General features: G+C 36.1%; 1 protein-coding gene and 1 pseudogene across 1 annotated transcript in view; both read right to left on the reverse strand.

The window, feature by feature from the left end:
• KLHL1 (kelch like family member 1) overlaps nucleotides 1-25,821 on the reverse strand; it is a 329,276-nt gene extending 303,455 nt beyond the window's left edge. Inside the window, exon 1 of the mRNA XM_010973559.3 lies at nucleotides 24,424-25,821. Coding sequence (XP_010971861.1) covers nucleotides 24,424-24,926 — 503 coding nt within the window. The 5' untranslated portion in view covers nucleotides 24,927-25,821. The remainder of the gene's footprint in view (nucleotides 1-24,423) is intronic.
• On the reverse strand, nucleotides 119-727 carry LOC141579831 (luc7-like protein 3 pseudogene; annotated as a pseudogene).
• Nucleotides 25,822-26,129: the final 308 nt, after the last annotated feature.

Consider the following 26,129-nt stretch of genomic DNA (forward strand, 5'->3'; position numbering starts at 1 on the left):
ACCTGCTGCATCTTCATTCAGAAGTTCAGCTTGTGTGCATACTTCTTGAACAACATCTTTCTTCTTTTTATATCACAAGTCCTTTCTTTTCCTCTTTCTTCCTTTTTCACCCACTGTTTTCTCTTTCTCCTTTTGCTTTTGTATCTGCTCTTTCAGTCACTCATTATGACCAGACTCTTCCCTTCCTTTTCCTTCTTTCATTTAAAAAACAAACAAAAAAACAAAACAAAACAAGAAAACTTCTACAGTAGTTTTAATTTTTGCAGAGTCCATATGTTGTTTTCTCATAAAATGATCATCTGCCCAGACTGAGCATCTCCTACTATCAAAAAAGCTCCACCCATTTCACAAATTTCCATTTGTTTTAACTGAGCAGCAATGCTTTCAATCATCAAGTTTGTAGATGTAAGCAATTCTCTGTCCTCGCTTCCCTGGGATTCATTTATCTTCCTTTCATATCCAAATTATTCAGTCTGCTGCAGAAGTACCTCAAGTTTTTTGTTAAAACCTGAATTTTTAATTTTTAAAAAATTCTTCCCTTAAGGGCCTGCTACCTGAGGACTGCTTGTTTTAGGAGAAAACCAAACAAATATCGCCTTATCTAATTCTGTGTGACACTTCTACAAGGGAGCTATGTAAGTATCGCTCACAGCCAACTTTCATAAAGTGTGGATTCATACTGTTTTTGCAGCTTTTCATCATACTTTTTTTTTTTACACATGAACATGTAGATTACTTCTCTGGGACTCCTTATTTTCCCTAGGGAAGAACCTTTTCATCTTCTGTCTGGGTGAAAAAAAAAAAAAACAACAAACCTAACTGTATCCTTCTTATGCCTTCATATCCCAAGCCTGTCCCAGGTTCTGCTGATCACCCAATCAATTCTGGTTAGTATCCCCTTCTGCAGGATTTTAGGGCACAAGTTTCACTCATTTGTTGAGTTTTCTTCTACTCCTCTATCCACTTGTTATCTTTCAAAAATTTGTTGACATCTGAAATGTTATCCCCTTTTCCATTGACAGCAATGTCAGGATGAGTAACACAATTCCATTGGTCAAAAACGACAAAGGAAACATTTACAAATGTTCTTGTGGTCTCATTACACATAGCTGTGCTTTTTTTTTTCTGGGTCCAGAATTTTTTCTGGGTCCAGACTTCCCATTAACTCAAATAACAATTGCATGGCTGAAATCATGACACTTTCTTCCAGTGGTTGCTCTCATCACCTGAGAAAATGTTGGCAACACAACCATCAACCTCTTCAGCTAGCTCTCAGGTAGAAAAGCCTCTTCTACGGAGGAGTCAGTTAGGCAAAATGACTGCTGAGGGGCACCTTCCTGGCATGCTGTGCATGTGGGACACACCTGGGCCTGGGCCTACAGTTCTGTTTATTTGAATATAGTTTTATAACCTTTCCTTGGTTTTGCCCTATGCAGTTTTGAATAGATGCTTTTGTAAGTTGGATATACAGGACTAATACAATTTTATTTCCTATTCTTTCTATTGCTATAAATTGACTATTAAGTTGAAAAACTTACAGTTATATATTCTAGGCTTCCATCTAGTCTTTCATTATGTCCAAACATCCTTATGCCTAGAGTTTCAGGAATATTCAAAAAATCTATATACAATAGAAGATTGTGTAAAATACTGATTTTCTTTCATTAAACATAGTATTTCTTATTTTTCGCAAATGGTGGTTTAGAGTATAAATCACATATCATATAATTTACCTATTTAAAGTGTACAAAACAATGCTTTTCCTTATATACTCAGTTGTTGAAATATCACCACATTCAGGTTTTGAATATTTTTCATCACCCCCAAAAGAAACCCTATTCCCATTAGCAATCATTCCCTATTCCCCCCAACTCCCCCAGATCTAGGTAACCACTAATCTGCTTCTTATTTTTAGACCTATGGAAGCATTGATACGATTCCCTCTTTTAATTTTCTTTTTAATCTTGAAGGCTATTGCACCATAGGTCTTTTCACCCATTACTTCACGGAATACATTACTTCTCTTTTTCTTTGTTACTCACATTTCTTTGTTAACCTTGCTTTCCTCTCTCCAGTTACAGATGTATGGTTTACATGCCTGACACCTGTGTTCTGGCTCATGCTTCCAGGAAAGAATCAACATCGTCACTTCTCTTTAGTTTCCTTAGTTATTGCACTGACTTTCTCAAACTAAAGAAGTTGCTACTCAGATATAGGGCTACATCATCTGACATCTATCTATAGTAAAGCAAAATGTTTCAAAAAATTGATCATTTGACATTAGTTATGTTAAAGCAAATTAAAACAAACACACAAAAAAAATACTGATTTGATTTCCTCAATTTAATGAAGACTTGAACTGAATGACTTGAGTTCCTCTCCATCACACACTTCTATCTTCAAAGTACTTACTTATTTTTAAGGTATAGCTACCAAAAAACATGTGATGTTCAAATGGTGAATCCAATACACTCTGTAACTAAATCCTAAATAACTTTTTGTGCTTGACGTAACCTAAGGTGGACCCCAACATAAACACCCTAGTATAATCCCCTTCCCTTGAGTGTAGGTGGACTCTGTGACTTTCTTTTAACCAATAGAATAGATTGGATAAGACTATCTTGATTAAGTCACAGTATATGAGACCCCATTGCAGGAGACTATAGAGATATATTTTTGCTCCTGGCCTTGAAGAAGTCAATGAGTAGGAACTGCCTGTGAAGAAGGCATTATGGTGGGGAACCCTGGGTAGCTTTGAGAACCTGAAAGCAGCTTCCAGCCACAGCCAATGAGAAGCCAAGACCCTCAGCTAAGCAGTTCAAGAAAAAGAATTGTGACAACAACCTGAGTGAGTCTGGGAAGTCTTCCCCAGTCAAACTTCTGGATGAGAATGAATCCCAGCCGGCACTTTGATTTCAGGCTTATGAGACTCAGCAAAGGACACAGCTAAGCCATGCCTCTGCTCCTCACTCATGAAATGGAAAGAATAATCACTGATTGTTTCAGGTCAATAATTTTGTGATAACTGGTTACAAAACAATCAGAAACTAGGACAACTTTCCAATCTTTTCCTCAGTCCAAATCTATTCTTTTTCTGATCAACTATCACTTATTAATCCTATATATATGACTTTGTTCAGATTGTTTTCTCTATTGAGAGTCTTTGCTTACCTACTATACCCTTGCCTAAAACCTTACTTCCTATTTAAATGACATGCTAACCATCCTTATCTTTATTTACACATAATAGTCAAAACTAAAAGCATATATTTCATAAAATCACTAATAATTTTTGCTTATATTTTGTGCCATCCAGCCTATATAATTTTAGTTTTAATTAATGGGAAAGAGAATTAGTAATTAAGACAATGACTTGTGGAATGTGCAGCATCCAATGGCTTATAAGTACAAAACTTTACAATCACAACTTAAACCTCTTTCATGCGCTGAATTATCCCTTTCTTAGCTCTACCACAATGTTATAGCGTACCAATAATATAGAAAAGTTGTTCATATTTTTCATTGTTGGACTATGCTAATCTAATATGGTAGCAACTAGCCACATGTGATTGTTTACATTAATGTTTAGAATAGTTAAAATTAAATACATTTTAAAATTCATTATTTCAGTTAGACTAGCCACGTTTTAAGTGCTCAGCTGTCATGTATAGATAGTGTCTATAATATCGGACAGTGTAGCCTTAGATTACTTTCATCATCACAGAAGTTCTATACTGCAGAATAATACCTGAGACTTTATATCAAAATATATTAATACATTTAAGTCTAATGTTGAAATAAGGAAATATACTTTTATTTTTCAGTGCCATTGGATACAAATAGGAAAATCCCCTTCTGTGACAACATTTATAAATATTTCTCCTTATAGGAAATTTTTAAGAAAGGTAAATGTGCCCCCTTTCCACAAGAAAGCTACATAGTGGAATAAAATGAAAAGAAACAATATGACACTTATTTTAAAGAATTCTATCATTATCTAGAATTGAATACCTTAGATGAGTTGAAAGTAAGACTGAGACTATAGAAAGACAGAGACAGACAGAGAGCAGGCAGGGAGAGAGAGATGAAGGAAGGGAGAGAGGTAGGGAGTAACAGAGGACACTTCAGATCCCAGAATTGTGATAGAGAAAACAAACTGTGTCTGTCATGCTCAACCCCGGGAGTGAACACATACTTGGTCGTCATCCCTCCAAAGACCAAATGAAGTGAGCTGGTCCTGAAGGTCTAAGTCAACTAGATCATCAAAGGCTCTTACCTTCAGATAGATAAGGGGATGAAGGAGGGGTAAAATCGAGGTGTTCCTAAGCCCTAGAGTTACAGCCCCCAAAAACGGAGCAACTGTATTCTATTTTTCCAATTTTTCCTCCTGAAATATCCACCTCACTGTATGAAAAATAAATCTCTTGACACAGAAAGTGTATGTGGCAAGGTGTTACTTAAATTGGTAGATTTAAATTTCTTTTTTAATTTCCAAATTGAAGTTTGTACTTGACATTAGTCTGATTTTGACAAAGCATTTGTTTTCTTGTGGTATTTTGAAACAATTATATCATTTGCAAAGAGCTTTGCCACAGATGCATTGATCATCCTTGGGAGGCCCAAGGGTAGAGTCTGAAGGCTAAGTTATAAAAGCTAAGTGACAGAATTCTAGTTCATACTGTAAACTGGCATATACGTTTTATCAAGATCATATATATATAAAGTTATTTAATATGCCTGAATAATTAACTAAATAAACAGAATTTCTCTTGTGACATTACTTGAGAATAACATTCATATCTGATTATGGAATTATATATTTTCGTAAAACATGGTAAAAGGCTATGTTTAATTTTACCAACCATGAGAACTAATTTTGTGTTAAATTACCAGTGGTTCTTTTTCATATGATAAAATTGTATTTTTTAAGCAAGATATTATGTGGAAATGAGCCCTCTTATAGGAGAAGAGAGGTCATCATGAAACATCTAGAAACTTCTCAAAGATTTATGTAAAAGAAATATAATACAATCCTCTAAAAAAATTTTTTGACATAAGAATGCATTAACTCAGTTATTGCTGACTGGATTGAATTTGGGAAAATGGGGCTGCCTGGAAAAAAAGGCAAAAGTTCACCTGGTAAAATTATTAGACTTATGTGGACTGAAATAGAAAATTCTCGTTCTTTCATGTCAGAAAGCTTTGAGGGAGATTGTGTTTAGAAAGGTTTAGAATTAAGTTGTGAGACATCACACTGCAATCCTCTGTCTAGAGCAGAAGGAGCCATTTTACTCTGAATGTACTTTGACTTCTTCAGGGGAAAAAAAACCCAAAAACCTAGAAAATTGCCATTTTAACGTGGCAACGTGCATGGCTTCTGTGGCTAGTCACGTGAATTTAGAGTGTCTTTTTCATCCCTGTCTCACCTTCCTCTGCCTTCTCCATTGCAAGCCCATAACTGTCAGTCTTTTTTCCGTCTGCCTGTCTGGAATTTCCCACGTACTGCTCCAAATAAACAAAGTAAGGAATTATATCTGTCTTTCAACTCACTTAAATGCTGAGCTAGCCAAGAGAATTAATGACAAGAGATATAGGAAAGGGGTGAGTTGAATAAATCTCAATGGACATAATTTCTACCCAACCCCCACTGCTACTAAAAACAGTCTGTTCCTGTGCCTAGGCCCAGACACCGTGCTTGCCAAGCTTCTGTTTCACTGACTCTGGTACAGCTTTGATATACGCAGCTCAAAAAGTGATTAAAAACCTAATTACTGTTCCAAGTAAGTATTGCTCAGTCATTGATCTACTCAACATAATCGATGGGATCTGTTACAGGATCTGAGTGAGATTTGGGAAGGTCCTTGGACTTTGGATGCTTTTTGAGAAAACTTATTGAAGTAATTTTAAAGTGAAAAATTTTACAGTGATTGGTAGATTTCTCAAGAGGAAAGTTAAAGACACATAAAAGCTTCATTCTCAAGCTTATCAAGAACTAATGACACAACAGTGGGACTCAATACAAAATGAAAGTGCAGGTCCCCTCATTCAACATTATTAGGAGTTTTAACCTTAAACCAAATGTGGGACCCTTCTAAACACAGGGCCTTGTGAGACTGGGCAGATTGCATGCCATGAAGTTGCCTCTACCAGGACTGTTTTAAATGGTTAGTTTTCTTAATGCTGTATACAATGAAACTCTGATTCTGATGCCATGCATGCTATAGGAGTAGTGGGGAGAGCTTTCTGTAATCCCCAAGTGGGAACTTTAAAGTCATTCTCAGTGAGGCGGTTCAGTTCTAGGGTAATTAACATGCATTATAGGAATTTAAGAACTTTCCACCAGTGTCCTTAGGAGACAATTCAAAATGACTTTTTTGAAACAATTCCATTTTAGAAATCAGTAAGGGTTTCTACTTCAAAAGTAGAAAAAAAAAAAAAAAAAAAAAAAAAAAAGGATTTCTTCTTCCAAATAGAAGAGTCCTGAAAAGATTTGCTGTGAGAATAGACTTAAAAACAAAACCAAAACAACAACAGAAGCAAAACCTCGAATCAGAGGGAAACGTTTCTTGCTCTGTGTACTATAACTTGACCTCACATGCCCAGTAAGAGAGAGGTGTGCTTAGCAGAGTAGATTTATCAGTATAGAGTCTCTTCTCAAGGAAGCAGAATAAAAAGGAGAATCTGTTGCCGCATTAGCTAATCTGAATGAGGACAAAACTTAATTCAAATTATTAAAGCAACAATTAGCTAAATGAGACTACTCTCGTAATTACCAGCTTCAGGGCAAGATGACATTTTGAAAGACACAGAGTTAGACTTGCAAACATGTTGCTTCTCTGAAAGACAAAGACTGAAGGGTTGTCCTGGTATTGCATTTCAGAAACTCAGAGAAACGTTCAGAGAATCAGTTTAAAGAGGGCCTACTGTGTTGTTTGTTGTTTGCTTTGTTTTTCTTTTCCTTTCCTTCCCCTTCTGTCTCTTTCTTTCCTTTTCTCTCTCCTCTTTTTTTTTTTTTTTAATTATAGCCAGTGAATCATTGTGGAGAATATTGTCAGAGTATTATGTGATATTGGTAGCAGGTTATATGCTTTACTACTCAAGTTCTATTCTAAAATTCTCTTACAAATTACACATAACAATATTAAAGCTTAGATAAAGCTCTAATGGGAAAAAAGTGACAGGCTGTGTAAGTGTTTCCTATCCTGTTCACTAACTGTAATATTATAAACACCACTACCAACATTGTTGGCTCAACTGTTAATGGCGTAATGGCTTAAAGTGCCTAAATGCTTTCAGGTGCTCCACCATGATTTCCTTAATAAATAGGCATGTTGAGTGGGTAAGACAGACTTGGAAACCTCCTGTAATTCAGGAAGACACAAACTTAAGAGTTGCTGGCTGATTTTTTCTTCTTATAATCTAGACAATAATTTGGCTTGCATGATTTGAATGTGGTCTTTCTAAAGTAGAAAATTTCATTTGAAATATAGACAGTACTCTTTAACCTATACTTACATAAAATATTAAGTAGTTGCAATTATTGTAGTTTATGAGGTAGACATTCTTAATTCTCTTTTCATTAATTGGAGAAAAAAAAAACTAAACAAATTTTGAAAAAACTTGAAAAGTTGGGGAGAGTGAGGTTATCAAGATGATGACATAGGTTGTTCCCAACTTTAGTTCCCATCACAAAGACCAACTATCAACTATCCATAGACAAGACACCACTGAGAAAACTCCCAGAACCTGGGGGTGAGCCTGGAGCTCCTCCGGAGCCACCAGGACAGAGAAGGACATCATTAGGAGGGTGGGAGGAGCTATTTCCCTTTTACAGCATCACCTCTCCCCAGGCTGGGGCATCAGCTCACCAAGAGGGCTCCCCTGGAATATGGTTTCTCCCAATGGGAAAAGGAAGGCCAAGCGGGCTATCTAGATCTCACTTCCCAAAGACCACAAGGGGGAAATCTGCAGGTTCAACCAGTAGGGATCAGATAAACCGAGAAGGGGTGTGGCTTAAAGCAACCAGAGCTCAGATTTTGGCCTAGTAAGTTCCTGCTCATAGTAGCACCCAATCAAGGACCCAGCCAATGGCTCTGACGATCTGCAGAGCTGAGCTAGTGGCCTCATCTGGCCAGGGAGCTCAGTTGGCAGTTCTACCTGATTTGAATCCTGAGCCAACTGCCTGATTTGAGTCCCGAGCCAACAGGCTGTATTGGCATTGAAGCCATTCTACAGCCTTATTAGAAAGGAAAGCAAGTCAGAGAATCCAAACAGACTTAGAGCCACTGTACAGACCTGCTTGGGCTTGGAACCAAGCCAGCTGCCCTGCCTAACTGCTGGGTATAGCCTCTAGCCTTGCATCATCAGGGATTCTGAACAGTGACCCTGGGCAGCTTGGGAGCTCAGCCTACAGAACACCTATCCTACAGCCCCACCCAGCAGCACAGCCCAGCCTATGACCCTGCTCAGTTGTTAAACACAGACTGTGATTTTGCCCAAGCAGGGAGCCCAGCTAGTGACCCCACTAAATCATGGAAGATAGACTGTGGCCCCCTCCAACCAGGAGCCCAGACAGTGACCCTGCCCCACCATGGAGCACAGTCTGCAATCCTACCTAACTGCACCCAATTTCTGGAGGCCCTGCCCTACTAGAGATCCCGGACAGTGACCTCACATAACAGAGGAGCATAGCCAATGGTGTAGCCAATTGTGAAGCCCAGCCTGTGGACCTGCTCAATTGTAAGGCATTACTAGTGGCACCATCTTGCTATAGAGAACAGCCTGAGGACCCATCCGACCAGAAGCAGTTGTGGAGCCCAGACTGCAGACTTGTGCAATCACAGAGTCTAATTAGTAGAACACAGCCTGCAAACTCACCCACCCAGTGCTGATGACAGAGCCCAGCTAGTGGTTCCCTGTAACCACAGAGCACAGTCAACAGCCCCAGCAGACCGGGGAGCCCATCCAGCTGCTCCCCTCGAATGCAGAGCCAATCCAGTTGTGGAGCTCAGCTGCTGACCCCCACCCTCCAACCTCAGAGCATTGGCAATGGCCTCGCCTAACTGGGGACCTTGACAGTAAGCCCTTCCTGCCCACAGGCAATACCAGCTGACTGGTCCAGTGCCCCAAGGTGAGTGAACCAGTGAAGGTCTTTCCCTGCCAAAGGGAATATGCAACGTGAAGGGGAGACCAAACTTACTCAAATGCCAATACGAGGATACGAGGATCACAAAGAATCAGACAAACACGACACCACCAAAGGAAGCTAATAACGTTTCAATAACTGGCCCTGAAGAAATGAAGATTTACAAACTGTCTGACAAGAATTCAGAATAATTCTATCAAAAGGGATTTGTTAAACTACAAGAACACATAGATAAATGACTAAATTAAAATAGTATAGCAGTGCATGAATAAAAAGAAATTTAACAAAGATAGAAACCATCAAAAAAACCAAAGAACAAGTCTCAAATTAATTTTATAAAGCCAGCATTACCATGATAGCACGTGCAGTGAAAAATTGAATGTAATAAGTAATTAAAAGTTATTTTATGATGAATTGTTAGTATCTTAGGATATTTGATGTCCTTATTTATTGGCTATATCATATAGTTTTAACTACTTGCTCATCTCTCCCCATATTTTTTTTTCCAGGGCCCATGTAGCTTCAATGTGAATAATTAACCAGTAGATGGCAATATTGCTCTTTTGTGAAGACTTCCTAATTGGTACTAAATTTTGACACCAATTATATGCATTTTTCTTAAAGAAAATAATTAATAAATTAAACTTTTTACAACTTTTTCTTATTATTTAAAAGTAACTCATTGTACACTTTTTACACACACCTCACACACATTTTTACAAATTGCTTTATGCACTGAGCACTAGTTATCCAAGCCATTCTACATTTGTTCATTCTTTTTCAATCTCTATGTATTTTTCATGATGGATTTTGATATATATTTGTATGATATATCTTCTATGATATAAAATAATTTCTTATCATTCATCCATTGATAAACATGCATGGAACATGGATGTTCCTTAATTATTAGTGTTTTTATTTCTGAAGGGTAAGTTATCAAAATTTGTATTCCTGAAAAAAAAGCTTTTATATTTTTTCATACCAATAAATATTGTCCCATTGCTCCTCCCACAAAAATTTACAGTAAGTTACATCCTCATTAGCAATAAAATATTCTGATTATTTCTAACCTGAATATAATAACTACATAAATTTAAGCCTTTTACCTGATTAGTAGTGACTAGACTATTATGATACAATTTCTATTTCAGGTATATTTGTTAATCAAGAGAGATTAACCTTTTTCATTGTAAAGTTTCCATAATTATAATTTAAGGAATTGTACATTTGTAATTTCAAGTACAGCATCCTTCCTTCCCTCTAAATTTTTAGCTGCCAAAGTTTCTCTGAAGAAAGCAAAGTCCAAAATAATTGCCAATTTACTTTCATATACTCAGTGAAATGTATCTGCACTTTCAAATAAAATATAATATTAAAAAAGAAAAGTTATATTTAACACAAGAATATAACTGTAGTCAATAAGAAGTAACAAGAAGGAGGCTTCCTGAAATTGTGGCAATCACTGATTTTTCAGGAGTGTATTACTTTGACATCCTTGTGTATAGGTTGCTGAGATCCCATCAGTTCACTCTGGTATGCTTCTCTTTAGGCTAATTCGTGGACCAATGTAATTCTCCAACCTAGTAGAGTATTGGATAAAGCTGTGTAAAATGTAAAGCTACTTATAATTTTTTTTCTAAGTAATTAACATAGGAATTATTTTTTCATAGAAACTCAACATACAAATAGAATTCTTATTCACTGAATTTAACATAGAAAAATCAAAGGCATGCATGTGAATATTGAAAAACTATTTTGCAGTAGAGCTAGAAACACATACTTTTAAATTCCTTGAGGCCCAAGTTTATTGATATTATCTCCTTGGTTTGAATAACCTTCCTCTCAAGTGAAATAATGTGTTGGCTCTTTCAGAAGCACTGTACTCTTTCAGGAAGTTATTTACCACCTCAAATTAATAAATTTAAACAAACATACTTTAGTAAGCATTTTGTGATCATAGGTTGTCCATTTATATATATGGCCATTTATAAATTTTATTATGTATTATATATGGCCATACAAATTTATATATAAATTAGTTAATTTATATATAATTTAATTATATAAACAACTTTATATGTAAATGTATATATAGAACATATAAAAATAAGTTTATATGTATTATATATAAATTTATAAATAAATTGAACAACTACATCTTTAATGAGTTTCAACAAATAAAATTTATATATGGACTCAAGTAAGTTGTTTGCATGAATATACCTCAAACTGATTTTTCATGATCTCTAATCGTTGAAGAAGACATTGAGAACCCTCAAGTGCAACTATATTCCTGCGCATAGTCAATCTTCCACAGATGGTTCCTCAAGCAGTGTAGCTCCTCCATCCAATATCTTGAATTCCATACCTTCATCTCAAGTTACTAACTCGCTCTCATGGCCATATATTTCATGTCACTTTCCAGGTTTATTCTTCATGTCCAATCTGACATCCCAACATATTCTCTAACTAGAATTTTCTAAATTTTAATTCCTATAATTCCTTTACCACACTCCACTATTCCACAAAGACTAAAAAAAATATTTATGTCAGCTACTTATTGGACTCAGATTGCTCAAAACAGAAATGGTTTTCTTCCCTCCAGTCTCCTGCACTGTCCACTTTGCAGACCACCACCAACAACAAAAATCCAACGACAAAAGTCCATCCAGAACTGAAGGACTCTTCTTACCTCTCCCTCTTTTACAATTAAAACTTCAATTAATTGGCAATTATGACATTTTATTTTCCAGGTTCTTTCTTTTCTTTCTTTCCCGTTGCTTAGGAATAGTTCCTCAGTAGGACTGTTGTTTTAGCCTTTTAACATGGCCTTCTAGTTTCAGTTTCACCCATCATTTCTCTAGCCCATGTGTTATAAAGTTTGAATCTCATCATCAAGATTCATTGTTTCACAGTCGCCATCAGCTAAACCCAAAGTTTTAAAGACAATCTAGACAGACACTTGTCTGCCCGTGGTCTGTAGTCCCAGCCAGATCACCTCCCATTCTATCCAGACATAGTCATGATCATTTACTTGCTTTTTTTCTTCTAATTAACAACTGTATACATGATGCTAGTCTGAATTTTATTAAGACCCTTTTGAAGCCTTCTTTTTCTGTACCTTTATAAATCCCTCTTAAGATATATATTTAGTATAGCACAAGTTACATTTCTATAATTACTTATCTGTTCATTTTTATTGCTGTTTTTTTTTAACTCTGTGAGAAAAATGTTTTCTATACATCTTTGTATCTCAGGAAGCTGTTATATTGTCTGGAAAAGAATGCTTGAAACTCATCTTCATTCAGTGAAAGAATATTTAGTTTTTTCTTAGGGCACATTTAGCTCAGAGTACACCTTAAGTGTTCAAAATAGAGCTTCATTCATTTCTTAAGTAAGTACGGCCTAATTCTTGCTGTTATGCTGGAGTTAAGCTGAGTTAACTATAGGTTAAGATCCACCATCTTGTGGTGGCCAGGCTAGCAGACTTTAGGTATAATATATTTCATGTCCTCTCCAATCATATTCCAAAGGAAACATGACATAAGGAGCAATTTAAGTGACAATGCTGACATTTTTCTATACAGCCAGAGTTTATCCCAGAACTTAAGTTTTATAATGCCAAATCCAGTTTTCTTTCCATTGTAGCATGAAACTGTGGATGCCAATATATTAGAATAAGACAAGCAACACTAATTTAGAGAAATACGGGATATACAAAACTATCAATATTGATAGATTACACCCATTTTCAGTGTGTGCCATTATAAAGACCAAAGATTTTTCTGGAGTTCATCGATGAATAAGAATTTAAATATTTACCATACTTAGAGGAAAATTTGTTGTGAGACAAATAAAATAATGTGAAAATATAGGAGTAAGAACAGATACAAGTGAGTCTTCATAAGTTTTAGTTAAGGTTTCAAACTGATGTGTCAATTTTAAGGAAAAAATTACATTTAGAAGTGATTTTAAATTATATCCTTTGATAGATTCTTTAATAATATAAATTTAATTTTACAATTAAAAAAGTGTTCTTCTGATAAGAAATTTGCGTAAAAGTCACAGACTCTTGTCAAAGAGAATAATTACATTTAAACATTTTCTGTTAGGACATGAGAAGAGTGGAGAATGAGCTTTTTTTCCTCTGTGGAAGAATATATTTAGCGGTGCTTCCAAGCCATCTGGTAAAGAAGAATCAGAGATGAGGACAGCGTACTTTTTCCTTTCTGTGTCATTACAGTAAGGCTCATGAGTGGTATTGCTGCTCCCCTAGTATTGGCAATGGAGCTGGTACCCACTACCTCAAGAGAAAAGTCCTTGTGGTCACACAGCAAGAACTTCTGAGGTTTCTTTGCAGAGATATTTGCTATAAAACTATTCACCTTTCTCCTCTTTCTCATCTGCTGCCAAGATGGCAGCAAAATCTTAGTGTGACTATTTCATTATCAAGTTCTGCAAGGTAACTATCAATGGATGACTCCTTAAAGCATATGTCAAACTCGAGAGGTGTTTGACTCCACTGTATGAATCAAGGCATGTTAGAATCAAATTTCTATTCAAAATATGAATAATCAACACAATGGATAAGATTATCTGACTTACAGTAAGTAAATATTTAGAAGAAATATGCCACGTAGTTGAGTTTCTTTGGCTCATCATAACATTTTTTTCCATTCATTTAGAAGTATTCAATGAACAGCTGTTTATTTTTTATGGCATAAAGTATGTTATATAGATACCATATCAATATCTTATCTGCTTCTCATTAATCTCTTTATGTATTGTAACCCTGGTACAATACTAGTTTAATAAAGTAGCTTCAGAACAAGTCTGAAATCAGTAAGTGTTGGCCCTCAAATTTCATTTTTTTCCAAGTTTTTATTTTTTTCTAATTCCTTTGAATTTTTTAATGGATTTTAGAATGAGCCTGTCAATTTGTACAAAAAGAAAAAAAAACATGCAGAGATTTTCTTGGGGGATGTGTAACATTTACAGATCAACTGAGGGGAAATGACATCTTACTAACAGTAAGTCGTCTGATTCATGAACATGACATATCTTTCCATTACTTAGGTCTTTAATTTCTATCTGCCTGGTTTTGTCGTTTGGAGCATGGGTCTTTCACATCTTTTGTCATATACATTGAGTATTTCACACTTTATCGATATTACTATGAAATACGTTATTTTTGAAAATTTCTTTCTTTCTTGATAGTATATAGAAATACAATTAACTTTTGTATATTGATCTGTATCCTGTACCTTGAAAGCTCTTTTTTGTAAATTTCATAATTTTTTCTAATTATATCTACAAATAAAAACTACATTGTTTATTTATTTCTACATGGATGATCAATTTATATGCAAATAAAACTAGTTTAAGTTTTCCTTTCCAACATAGATGCTTTTTATTTCCTTTTATTTCTTTGTTGAACTGACTAGCATCTCCAATACAATTTTGAGTAAAAGCGGTAAGAAAAGACATTCTCATTTTGTTCCAGATCTTGGAAGAAGCACATTTAGTCTTTCAACATTATGATGTTGGCTCTAGGTTTTTCATAGATTATCAGGTTAATATTCTTTTCTCTGAGATACTTTGTCTGATACTGATAGAGCCATTCAGCTTTCTTTGGATTACTATTACCATGCTATGTATTTTCCATCTTTTTCTTTTTAACTAATATTTGTGTTCATATTTAAAGTGTATTCTTTGTAAGCAGAATATACTTGGGCCTGGCTTTTTATACAATTTAATAATCTCTGCCTTTTCATTATGGATGTATAGAACTGTTACTTTTAATGTAATTATTGATACAGTAAGGTTTCAGACTATAATTGCTCTGTGCATTTTCTATTTGCCCCATCTTTGCTCCCATTTTCTTTTATTTTGTAGATTAGCTGAATAATTTTTATGAGAGTATTCTACCTTTGTTGGATTACTAGCTACTTATCATTGTTCTGTTACTTTAGTGGTTCCTTTAGGATTTATATTACACTTCACATGATATACCACTTCACATTTAATGTAAGAAACTTGCAATACTATACTTGGCATTTCTACCCTCCCAGTCTTAATGCTACTGTAGTCATACATTTATCTTACACATATTGTAAAAGCCTCGTATTATAGTGTTTTTTTGCTTATTTAACCATCATTTATCATTCAAATGTTCCAGATTTAAACAATAAAGAAGAACTTTAATGTTTACCCATGTATTTACCATTCTGGTAGTTTTCATTCCTTTGTGCCAACTGGTGTCATTTTCCTTGTGCCTAAAGGGTTTTCATTGATATTTGTCTCCTGCTGATGAACTGTTGCAACTATTCTATGTCTGGAGAAAAAATTACTTCACTCTCATTTTGAAAAATATTTTGGGTATATATAGAATTTCAGGTGGACTTTTTTTTTTCCTTACAGTACTCAAAAGATGTTGTTCCACCTATCACTTGATCCCTTGCATCATTTCCAATAAAAACTGGTCCATCATTCTTATTTTTTATCCTTCTCTACATAACATGTGCTTTCTCTGGAAGCTTTAATATCTTACTACTTATTATTGGTTTTGAGAATTTGATTAAAATGTGCCTTATGGTAGTTCCCTTCATGTTTCTTGTGCTTAGAATTTATTAAGATTGTTGAATCTATGGGGTTTTAGTTTTCATAAAATTTGAAACATTTCTGCCACTATTTCTTCAAATACTTTTTTGACTCCTTCAGTTTTTGCACTCCTTTAGGAATTCCAAATATATATTCATTAAGCCTCTTAAAATTATGGGAGCTTTCTGCCTTGTTTCATTTTGGTTTTATTGCTGTTTTTCATTGCTCTTTTCAAGGTCACCATGTTTTTCTACTATTTCTGCTCTGTCATTAATTTCATTCAGTATAGTTTGCATCTCAGGCATTGTAATTTATTTTGTTCTAGAGGTTTGACATAGATCTTTTTACATCTACTATGACCTAGTTAACTATTTGAACAAATGGAATATTGTTTTTCAATATCATGAAAAGGTTTTAATGACTTTGCTACAGTTCTGGGTCAGTTTTAATTTGTTGAATTGTCTCCTCATATTTTTCCACTTCTTTGTTGTCTATTTATATTAAATTTGATGTCAGACACTGCAAAATTTGCCTTATTTGATACTGAATATTTCTGAATATGTGAATTATTCTTCAGTTTTGTTCTAGGGCACTGTTACATTACTTGGAAACCTTTGATACTTTTGAGTTTTGCTGTTAAGATTTGTTAAATGGAACCATGGCAGTGCTTACACTAGGGCTAGTTATTTCCCATTACTGAGTTAACACCTCTCCAAGTACTTTACCTACTCCCATGAATCATGAGATTTTCCATTCTGATTGTTAACAACAGGTACTATTTCCCCTAATTCTGGTTCTTTCCCAAAACTTGGGTAGTTTTCTTAAACATATGTACTTGTCATTATTCTACTGAATACTGATCTGTTCAGTACTCAAAGGTCCCCTCCACAGATTTCTGGAACTTTCTCCTTATGCAGCTCTCTATTAAGGCACTCAGTCCTTTGAGGTCTCACTGCCTTAGTTTCCTTAGCTACACCTCTTCAATCCAGTCTGGTTTTCACATTCTGCTTAGTTTCCTCTCCCCTGTCAGTGCCTGGAATCTCTCTGAAGACAGTGAGCTAGGTCAATCAGTGTTCATTTGTCTTGCACATCTCAGGAATCACCCTCCTTCAGTGTCTGATGTCCAGTGTCTTGAAAATGTTATTTCATATATAGTCTGTCCTCTTTTTTCTTTCCTTTTCATTTCTTTCTTTTTCTTCTTTCCTTCCTTCCCGTTACTCATTCATTTTATCTTCCACTTCTTTCCTTATTTCATTCTTTGTTGTTATTTTAGGTGAGAGTGTAAGTCTAGTCCTTGTTTTTCTAACTCAGCCAGAAGCAGAAATCTCAGCTCTTCCTATATCCCGACTTTTAAAAAATTATTAGATTATTTGGCCTAGGATTATTTTAATCCTGAATGCTCTTTAAAATTTTCTTATACCTAGGCAGTTAATATAAGCATATTCCTATTGCTAATAACAAATTACTATTCTAATAAAAACCACTGTAAACCAGAATCATAAAATAATTATAATAAATGTTATGCTTTTTGAGAAAAAAATTACACCAATAAATGTTTAAATATCATCAATGGATCACCAAGTAGCAAATATCTAGGTACTCATTTGTGTCAACTTCTCTACTGAAATTACATACTAGCATTCAAAGGTAAGGTAACTGGAAAAGTAGAAATCATACTTAAATTTTATTACAAATGATAAAAACTACTCCAAATTTATTTTCAAAATAGTAGAGTTCAAAGTTAAGTCTCAGACTTAGAAAGTCAGGATGTTTTTATATTCATAAATTTAAACATATAAATTCAAAACTAGTTGTTCTGTCCAGAGCTATTTTTCCATTTTCTCTGAAACTGTGATATTTCTGAATACTGACCTGAAGAGGCAACTTAGACATTTTAGCACAATTAAAATCTACTAAAGAAATAAACAAAACAAAACCATTTATTTTATTGTCAATACAAAGAGATTTTGGCATTCACCTCTTGAAAAGCTATAAAATAGTGTCATTCTTTCCCCTCATGCAGTATAAACTCTCCCAATTTTCTGATCCCATTTTAAAGTTTTCCCATCATATTTCAACCAACATGAAAATGCTGATTTGCATGAAGAGGCATCTATCAATATCACTAAGAAAAAAGGGGTCAAGAAAATCTACCCAGTGTTACAAACAAGTATGACAGGAAATCAAACTGAAAGATTTCCTATGACAATCAGTTATCAGTTAGACTAAGGTCACCTAAGGAATAGGAAAAGCTGAATTTAGGATTAACATTGACTAATTCCATTCTACTGTTATTGATTCTTCACCATTTCTGGTACATGATCTTCAACCAAAATGATCTGCCTCATCGGCTTACCATTCAAAACAGATTTTTGTTGGGATCCTAAAATCACAGTACACATATTCTCTGGTCAAGCTCAACTTTGTTATGCTTTCATAAACATTTAGATCAATCTTTTTTCAAACTCTGGCCAGAAAACTCAGCAAAGGTAGTTAGCAACAAACCAACATTGTTCAACAGGTTTTCTACCTACACTTTACAAGATCTACAAATATTTAACTCTGCTCAGATTATCTATGTCTATATCATATGTTTTCTTCACAGTTTTGAATAATCTTATCTTAAATGTAAAAAGATAAATTAATTATTATCTGGTCTAATCTAATATGTACATTCCAGAGCATTTTTTTTACGGGTACCACAAAAATACCTACAGTTACTTTGAATGGTAAAATAAAATCAATAAAGTCTCATTACTGTGAGACTCTGCTTAAAATATACATTTTCATGTTCAGGAACTTGATATAACTCTAAAATATCCTGCAGATCTCAGTTTTCAGTAAATTCTACAAGTTCTTGGTCAAAAACAATGAAATTTGACTTAACATGTTTTTGTTAGATGTATATCATCCTCCAGATACACAAATTATTTTTTGAGACTTAGAAAAATAAACCAACAAAAATAAATATCTGATCAATATTATATTCTATAGTAACCAAATGTTGATTTTGATTGGATAGTAAGGATTTCTTTATTATTCTTAAGATTATTTAAACTAATACCTTAAAGAGGTTAAAGATTTAGTTAATAAGATATTCATTAGAAATTTATCAATGAAAGTCAAAACATGGTTCTTCAATTAGTGAAGAGGTTTTTATCGTTTGTTATAATTAAAGAGTTGTATTTATTTTATCTCGCATTTATATTCACATCTTTCTCTCAGATAGCTCTGGAGTTTCGGGTACCTGCAAATCCAACCTAGTGATCTCATTGCTTTTTCCTTTATGATCATCTTAGTTTGCCTGAAGCAAACTTGCTCAGAGGGGAGGGCACTTGGAAATTGTGAGCTTCTTTGTAAACAACACAGAATATTGATAAATCCATCCTAAAATAAGTAAAACATAAAAACCAACTAAACAAACAAACACACAAAAAAAACCCTTTCCCCAAACAAAGCATTGATTTTTGGTACTTCTGGCTAAGACACTAGTAGGCTGTATAACACCCAAGCATAAGATAAATTAGCAAGGAAGGTATACAACTGAGTAAAATTAACCCATATACTTTTTCACTATGGAATTGAGGTCATGGGGAAAATATGAACATTATTTTATTTTAGTGTTCCATAGAAGTATAGTTTGAGAACTAAATATCTTGAAGAAATAGTACCTTGACATTTTTAAAGTTATTTTTTTCCTTTTCACTGAAGCAGGGCTGATTTCTTTTCATTCTGAGTAAATACCACCAATCTCCATGAGATTCTAATGGCGTGTTCTCTCTGAGACACTTCTCTGTATTAATTGTTCTGACCTACAGAAGCAGATTTTCTATCATAAAGCTCTCTTTTGGGCTCCAGAGTTAAATGAGTTTTTTTCTGTCTAGGTTATTTTCTTATATTTTTGTTTAATTAGAAAGGAAAATGCACTGAATGAACCAGACTTCAGGAAATAATTGTTTTTTAACTCAGGCTAAGTCGTCTTGGCCTGAGCCTTATCAGGTGTTGTCCATCACTATCATTTTAAAAAGTCTATTTAAACATTCAGACACAGGCATCATTCCCACCAATGGAACAAGAGAACCGCTTCAGCATAATCTTAGCTGGAGTCCCTTTTCTTCTGTTCTGTTTGTTTGTTTAAGCCGAAGGAAAGAAGAGTTGGCCAGGTGGCCTGGAATATGGTGTCAGGAGTCACATAGCAAGGACTAAAAATTCAGCTCTACTCCCTTCAATCCTGTGATTCAGGGTAAATTAATTACCTGTCTATATCTCAGTCTTCTCATAATCATAAAATGATTATGTAATCATCTTAACGAAGGGATTTATAATTGTACCAGGATCATAGGGCTGTTCTAAATATTAAATTGCACAATATAAATATTCAGCATGCTACCTAACAAATAGCAAGTTCTTAATCAATGTCACTCATTATGATTATGACAAATATTTATTCACTCAGCAGTCTTTATTGAGTAACTACATGCTCTGTGATTGGGATAAATGATGAGCAAAACAGAAACACCTTGTCCACTGGGCAATCACAGCTAGAGACAAAAAAAGAGCAACACGGGTATTAACATACGGTTACAGTAAGACATTGAAGACAGAGGGTACTTACCCTAAGAACATAAAAGGAGGGGATATAAATAAATCAAAAATTAAGAAAAATAATTTTCCATGGGTATCAGTGAATACCTCTCCGGGAAAGATACAGAAATTTTATTCAAGACATCTCAGTAATGAATAGGAATGAACCCAGAAAAGGAGGGGAAGAGGAAGGAAAGCCACTAGTCCATAACAAGTTTGTGAGGCCCAAAGGTTGAGAAAAATGATCACAAAGAACACTGCATCTGGAAGACGGCAGTGGTGGTGGGGAGGTGAGCGAAGGGTCAGGTGGCAGACAAGGGTCAGCTCTTTCAGGACCTAGCTGTCCATGGGATGGACTGTCAGTGGTGGACATGCTTTGAAAAATAAAAGGAGAGCCAGGATGTGGCAAAATAGTTCAGATTTTTATTTTATAATTTCCATTGACTAGTGTGGAGAAAGGATTACAGGTGGCAAAATTAATGAGGAAAGAAGATGCAGATGGCAGTTGCAGAAGTTAAGTTGAAGGATAGAATTTTAAAATTAGATGCCAACAATGGAGATAATGTGACATGGGGCAGACTCAGGGGAGGACACTTTTGAAGTAAAAGTGACAAGACTTAGTGGAACACTGAAAATCAGGGGAAAGAAGATGTTGGCAAATATGATCCTGAATTTCTGGCTTGTGCAGCCTAATGCATGGAGAGAAATTCTGTGAGATAGAGAAGAAGCAAACTGAGCAAGAGAGAAGGGCGACTGTGAGCTCAGTTCCGTACATGTTGTATTTATACTGTGACTGTGAGATCCATCAGAGAGGTCAAGTGGAGAGGTGGTGGTGCACGACTAGAGGTGGGGGCGGGGGTGGGGTCTAGGCTTTGAGATGCAACTCTAAAATACAGTTTATGAACCCATGGAATCAGATGACTACACTCAGTGAGAATTGAGAAAACCGAAAAAGCAAGCAGTTCAACGTGACATCTTTTCTCCCACTCACATCACTATAAACTGCAAGAATATAAATATTTCTCTTTGGTCTCTTAGTTTATCACATATAGAATTTTGGACAAAAAATATGCACACCAGAAGTATATAGTGAACCGAATGGCTAGGGAATGGTATGTTCTCAACAACTAAGTTCAGACAGTCAAGTAGAGGGAAAAAATGATTCACAGCATAGGACAGGAGCCTATGACTGTCAGAGTTAGGATTCTTAATGGTGCCACAGCTAAGGTAGAAGAATACTGAGATTTGTTTATATGTGTTTGGTAGGGTGGGATACCACAAATCCTGAGTTTCAGCAATAAATCAGTTTACCAGTCTTCCTGCTACCTTTATGTTTTAACACAATGGTAATTTGACCTTTCCAGAATTCGGAGGTTATAAGCAGCTTTCCACTGAGCATCCTCCAGCTGCTGTTTGGACAACAAATTAAACCAACTGAGTTATTTTCACTTGTCTAAAACAATGCTCCTAGCTAGTGTGAGACGAAATGAACAAAGGGGAAGATAAGAAAATGAAGAAAGAGAAAAGGGACCACCTCTTTTCTATATGTGAAGATTAACTTAGCAGAGTGGTCAGAACTGATAAAACAAAATGCTAACTATCAAATGTCACATCACAGAATGGTGATAGCATAATGACCCAAGTAATCAAAATGATCATGCAGGTTTACACAGTTTACGTGTTCAATTGTCATTATGTACACTGCAGATTTCCTGCATAGGTTATGATAGAAATAAAAGTCATTCCCCATTACTAATTATGTTTCATGCTATTTTCCATTCGGTATTTAAAGTGCTGTCCTTTCTGAGAAATGAACACAATAGAATAATATATATTGACAGTGACTATATATTATTGCTAAGTTAAGTAGCATGGTGCCAGTCAATCAGCACAGAACCAATGATCTATGAATGTTTAAGAAAATCTATGAGAAATACCATCAGTGCTGACTGATTTATCCAGTGAGAAATTCAAATTTATCTAAATGAATTAAGCATTAAAAAGAATTTTGAAATAAAATTAGACCTGATTTTCAGTATTTTATACATGCAAGACCTCACAGGAAACCACTCCAAAAGTAAAGATAATTTGGGGTAATTCTTGGCTTATTTTCAGAATTCTTTTAATTTACAATTCTTTGTGAATAAAAACACTAATGTATATTCAAAAGCGAGGACTGGAGGTTAAATCTGATGGGTGTTTTAACCCTAACTGAGCTATTAGTTATTGGTTTAAGGTTTTAATTTGTTATAATTTCTTACGTCAATACTCCATGAGTACTTCTAAATTCTTCAACTTACATGACAGTCTTCTGAAATTACTCATATCAAGTATGCCTTATTTACTTAAAAATCTATTTTTATAAAGCAAATTTGATTTTTAAATTATTAAACATTAATATCCCCAGAGGATCAGATTTTTTAGCTTATTTGAAGACATTATGTAACTGAAAAAAAATCTATTTTTTTCTGAACTGAATCACAAAAATAATAGTTTCAATAAAGTAGTAATTAGTAATATTTAACCCAGCTGGTTTTCTTCTAAATACATAAGGTAAATTGCTAAATGTTTTTAAGTTTACCAAAACCAAAAAAAAAAAAAAAAAAAGTTTTACATTTACTCAACTAAAGGGGGTGAAGTTCAACATATTTTATTTAAAAATAGATCTAAAACTATAGGTAACTAGTGAATACATAAATCAAATAACTTCATAGTATTAATGGCACCCACAGTTATAACCATTTTGTTAAAATATCTTACTTAATTGAATAAAAGATAAAGTTACATTTGTGTCTCCCATATATGGAAAAAACTTTCTCATACTTGAAGATTGCAATTAAACTTCTCTCTCTTTAAAATAATAATCTTACATATTACATGTCTTCATCTATTAGATTATGTTCAAGGCTCTTAAAATTCAAATTCAAATCCATATAATTCATATAATTGAAAAATTTTAAAGATAATTTTTATATCCCTAGCTTCAAATTTGTCAACATAATTGAAGAACACGTAGTATTATTTTTTTGTGTGTGCTCTTTCGTGACTTGATCAATTTTATAAGAAGCTGATTCAACCAACCAAAAGTTTAAAACATTGCTTGTTTCTAATTTTTAATTGAAAGACACATTTTATTAACAGAATCGTTATCATTTTCCTATATTTCTCCTGTATTTCTTCTTCAATCCTATATTCCAGTATGTGAATTAAAATGCAAATTTCTTCATATTCTCACTCTATGCCCAAAGTAGTAATTATCTAGTGCTGAATGAGTCCTTTCTTTAAAAATGTAAAACTCAGGAGTTAATGTGTGAGAAGATTTTCGATGTCTTAAAAGTAGAATAAATGTACACAGAGAAGTGTGATATTAGAAATAAACAAGAAATAAATTTTGGCTTGCTTACCAAAGATGCAAAATTCCATACCAAGCCAAGAAATCAGGACAGATGAATGCAAAGGACCTTAGCAACAGTTTAATTCTAAGACTTTGAACAAGGCAAAGGAGAACCAACACCAAGTAGTTGGGGGGCTGGGATAGAGAACAGTAACACTCTTTCCTGGGGAAAAAAGAAGATAATGTTGTCCTGTGGTCTCCTTTTGTTCACCTCATTACTCCTGGAATATAGATTCAAGCCACAGGGATCCTACTTAACCTGCCAAGTCAGTTTCTAGGCCACTGTATGAAATGCATTTGAATTGTCCATAAAGGAAGTTTCACCTCACATCAGAACACTGGAAGACTGACATGTGTCATTTAATGACAGAAGATGACAGAAGAATACTATAATCTCAGATATATGAGAACCATGCCACTTGGAGATTTACCAAAATTCGTCTCTGTTCAATTTGTGATTACACCTCTGAAAACTTACAAAAAGGAAAACAATATCCATGAGCCAGTAGAAATTAATGAGGAAACTTTTAATGAGATTACAACTTGGGTAATAAAAACCAGGCTGGTATCTCTGAACCAAAATTGTCAACCCAAAAATTTTTAGACTTAGTAACTTAGTAATCAAAGCACACGAGGGTGGGGTGGGGACGAGTGGAAATTGGGAGATGCTTGGATACCCTATGGGGACTTACTGTACCTGTGTCCACATCCTTCACCTGTTGCCTGGCTCGAGTTGGCCGGCTCCACTTTGAGCTCTTGCAGGACAAGTCCTTTCTCGTGTGGTCCAGAAAAGTCCACGCCTGGTACCTCCTCTTCTTCTAGGGACTCCACGTAGAAGAGAGTCCTCGCCGGCTGGTGGGTGCCCTGCCCGGATGCCCCTGGCTGCAGCCTTGTGGCCACTGGCAGCAGTGTGCCATTCAGTGGGTTGAAGGAAGAGGAGGAAGAGGACGGGGAAGCAGACGAAGAAGAGGAGCAAGAAGAGGAAGGCTTCTTCCAGAAAGTGCTCAAGCTGCTCTTCTCTTGGCTTTTGAGCAGGCGGCTCTGGCTGGGTCCCCAGTGCTCGAAGCTGCCGCTGCTGTCCTGTTGCAGGCAGCTGCTCCCCGCCGGGCCGCCGGGGGACGGAGACGGGTGGCTGAAGAGTTTCCAGCGGAGTCGCAGGATGTGCTTCACATCGAAATCTTTTCGCCCAGAGCCTGACATGTTTGACGCAAGGAAGGCAGAGGGACCTCAGCTGGCGCAGGAGTGGACGGGCCAGCGGGTGGGAGAGGCCAGCGCAGCCGGGGGGGTGGGGGTTGGAGGAGGAGGCGGGAGGTGCCCTCTGCACCCCGGGAGCAGACGGGGCGAGGCGGCTGCGCGACCTGCCAGGCGAAGACCGGAGCGCGCACAGCAGAGCAGCGCGGCTCAGCGGCGGTCAGGTCCGCAGGACCTGCGCGCTGGGAGAGCAACGGGCCGGGGGCAGAGGCAGGAGCGGGACGTAGTGGGCTGAAAATCCTCGATCCCCGCTCAAGGGGCCCGTGGTTACCGCGGGGAAGGAGACCCTGATGGTGAAGATGCTCGAGGGAGGGAGGGAGGTCTGCGCACTCCGAAGCAACCTCGGGAGGCGGCGGTAGCTGTATACACCTCCCTGGGATGCACCCGTGGCAGAGCCTCAGTCGGGAAGCTGTCGGCTCTCCTATCCTTGCAGCTTAGAGTTCAGTGCCTGGAGAGCGCAGAGAGAAAAAGAGAGAGCCCCAAGTCGCCAAGAAGCGCACCCCCCAGCCTTCTCGGTGCACCTGCGCCCCTGTCCCTGGGCTCTAGGAGGATGCTCTGAGAGCTTGCTGTTATCTCTGAGAAAGTCAAATGCCTTCTGCGAAGCGAAGAGGGGCGGTTTTATCTAGTCAGTTTGTAAAGGAGAAAAAAATAAATATTCCAGAAAATATAGGGAGGCAAAAGGAAAAGCCCGCCGGTGAAGCTGTCAAGGTCCTCACAGTACAATTTTCTCTCTGCCTCAGCGCCTCCTCCCCCGTAAGTGACGCAGATGTGCACTGGGGCCTATACCGAGAGATGGAGGGAGGGAGGGAAGGCTTCAATCTTCTTTATGCAAGTGAGTCTGCTGCTCTTATTGTCCCCTTGCGTGGATCTTGTCACCTTTTTTCATTCTCCTTCCTCACTACATTACTACGTAGCAATAAAAGTAAAGCAAACAGGCAATATGCTTTAGCATCAGTAAACACCAAACATGAATCATGGCAGCGTAAACTTAATAGGCTGCCTTTGCTTTGCAGGTTGCAGGTTAATGGCTTGAATTATTTAATAAACCGCATCTTTTAACCTTTAGCCTTAGTTTCTCTGTAGTGAGAAGGAAGAAATGAGGATGCTGGCGTCAAAGTGTGATGATGCCACCATTCTGACAATTACATTGTG

The sequence above is a fragment of the Camelus bactrianus genome, chromosome 14 (genome assembly GCF_048773025.1).
Source record: "Camelus bactrianus isolate YW-2024 breed Bactrian camel chromosome 14, ASM4877302v1, whole genome shotgun sequence".
Lineage (NCBI taxonomy): Eukaryota > Metazoa > Chordata > Mammalia > Artiodactyla > Camelidae > Camelus > Camelus bactrianus.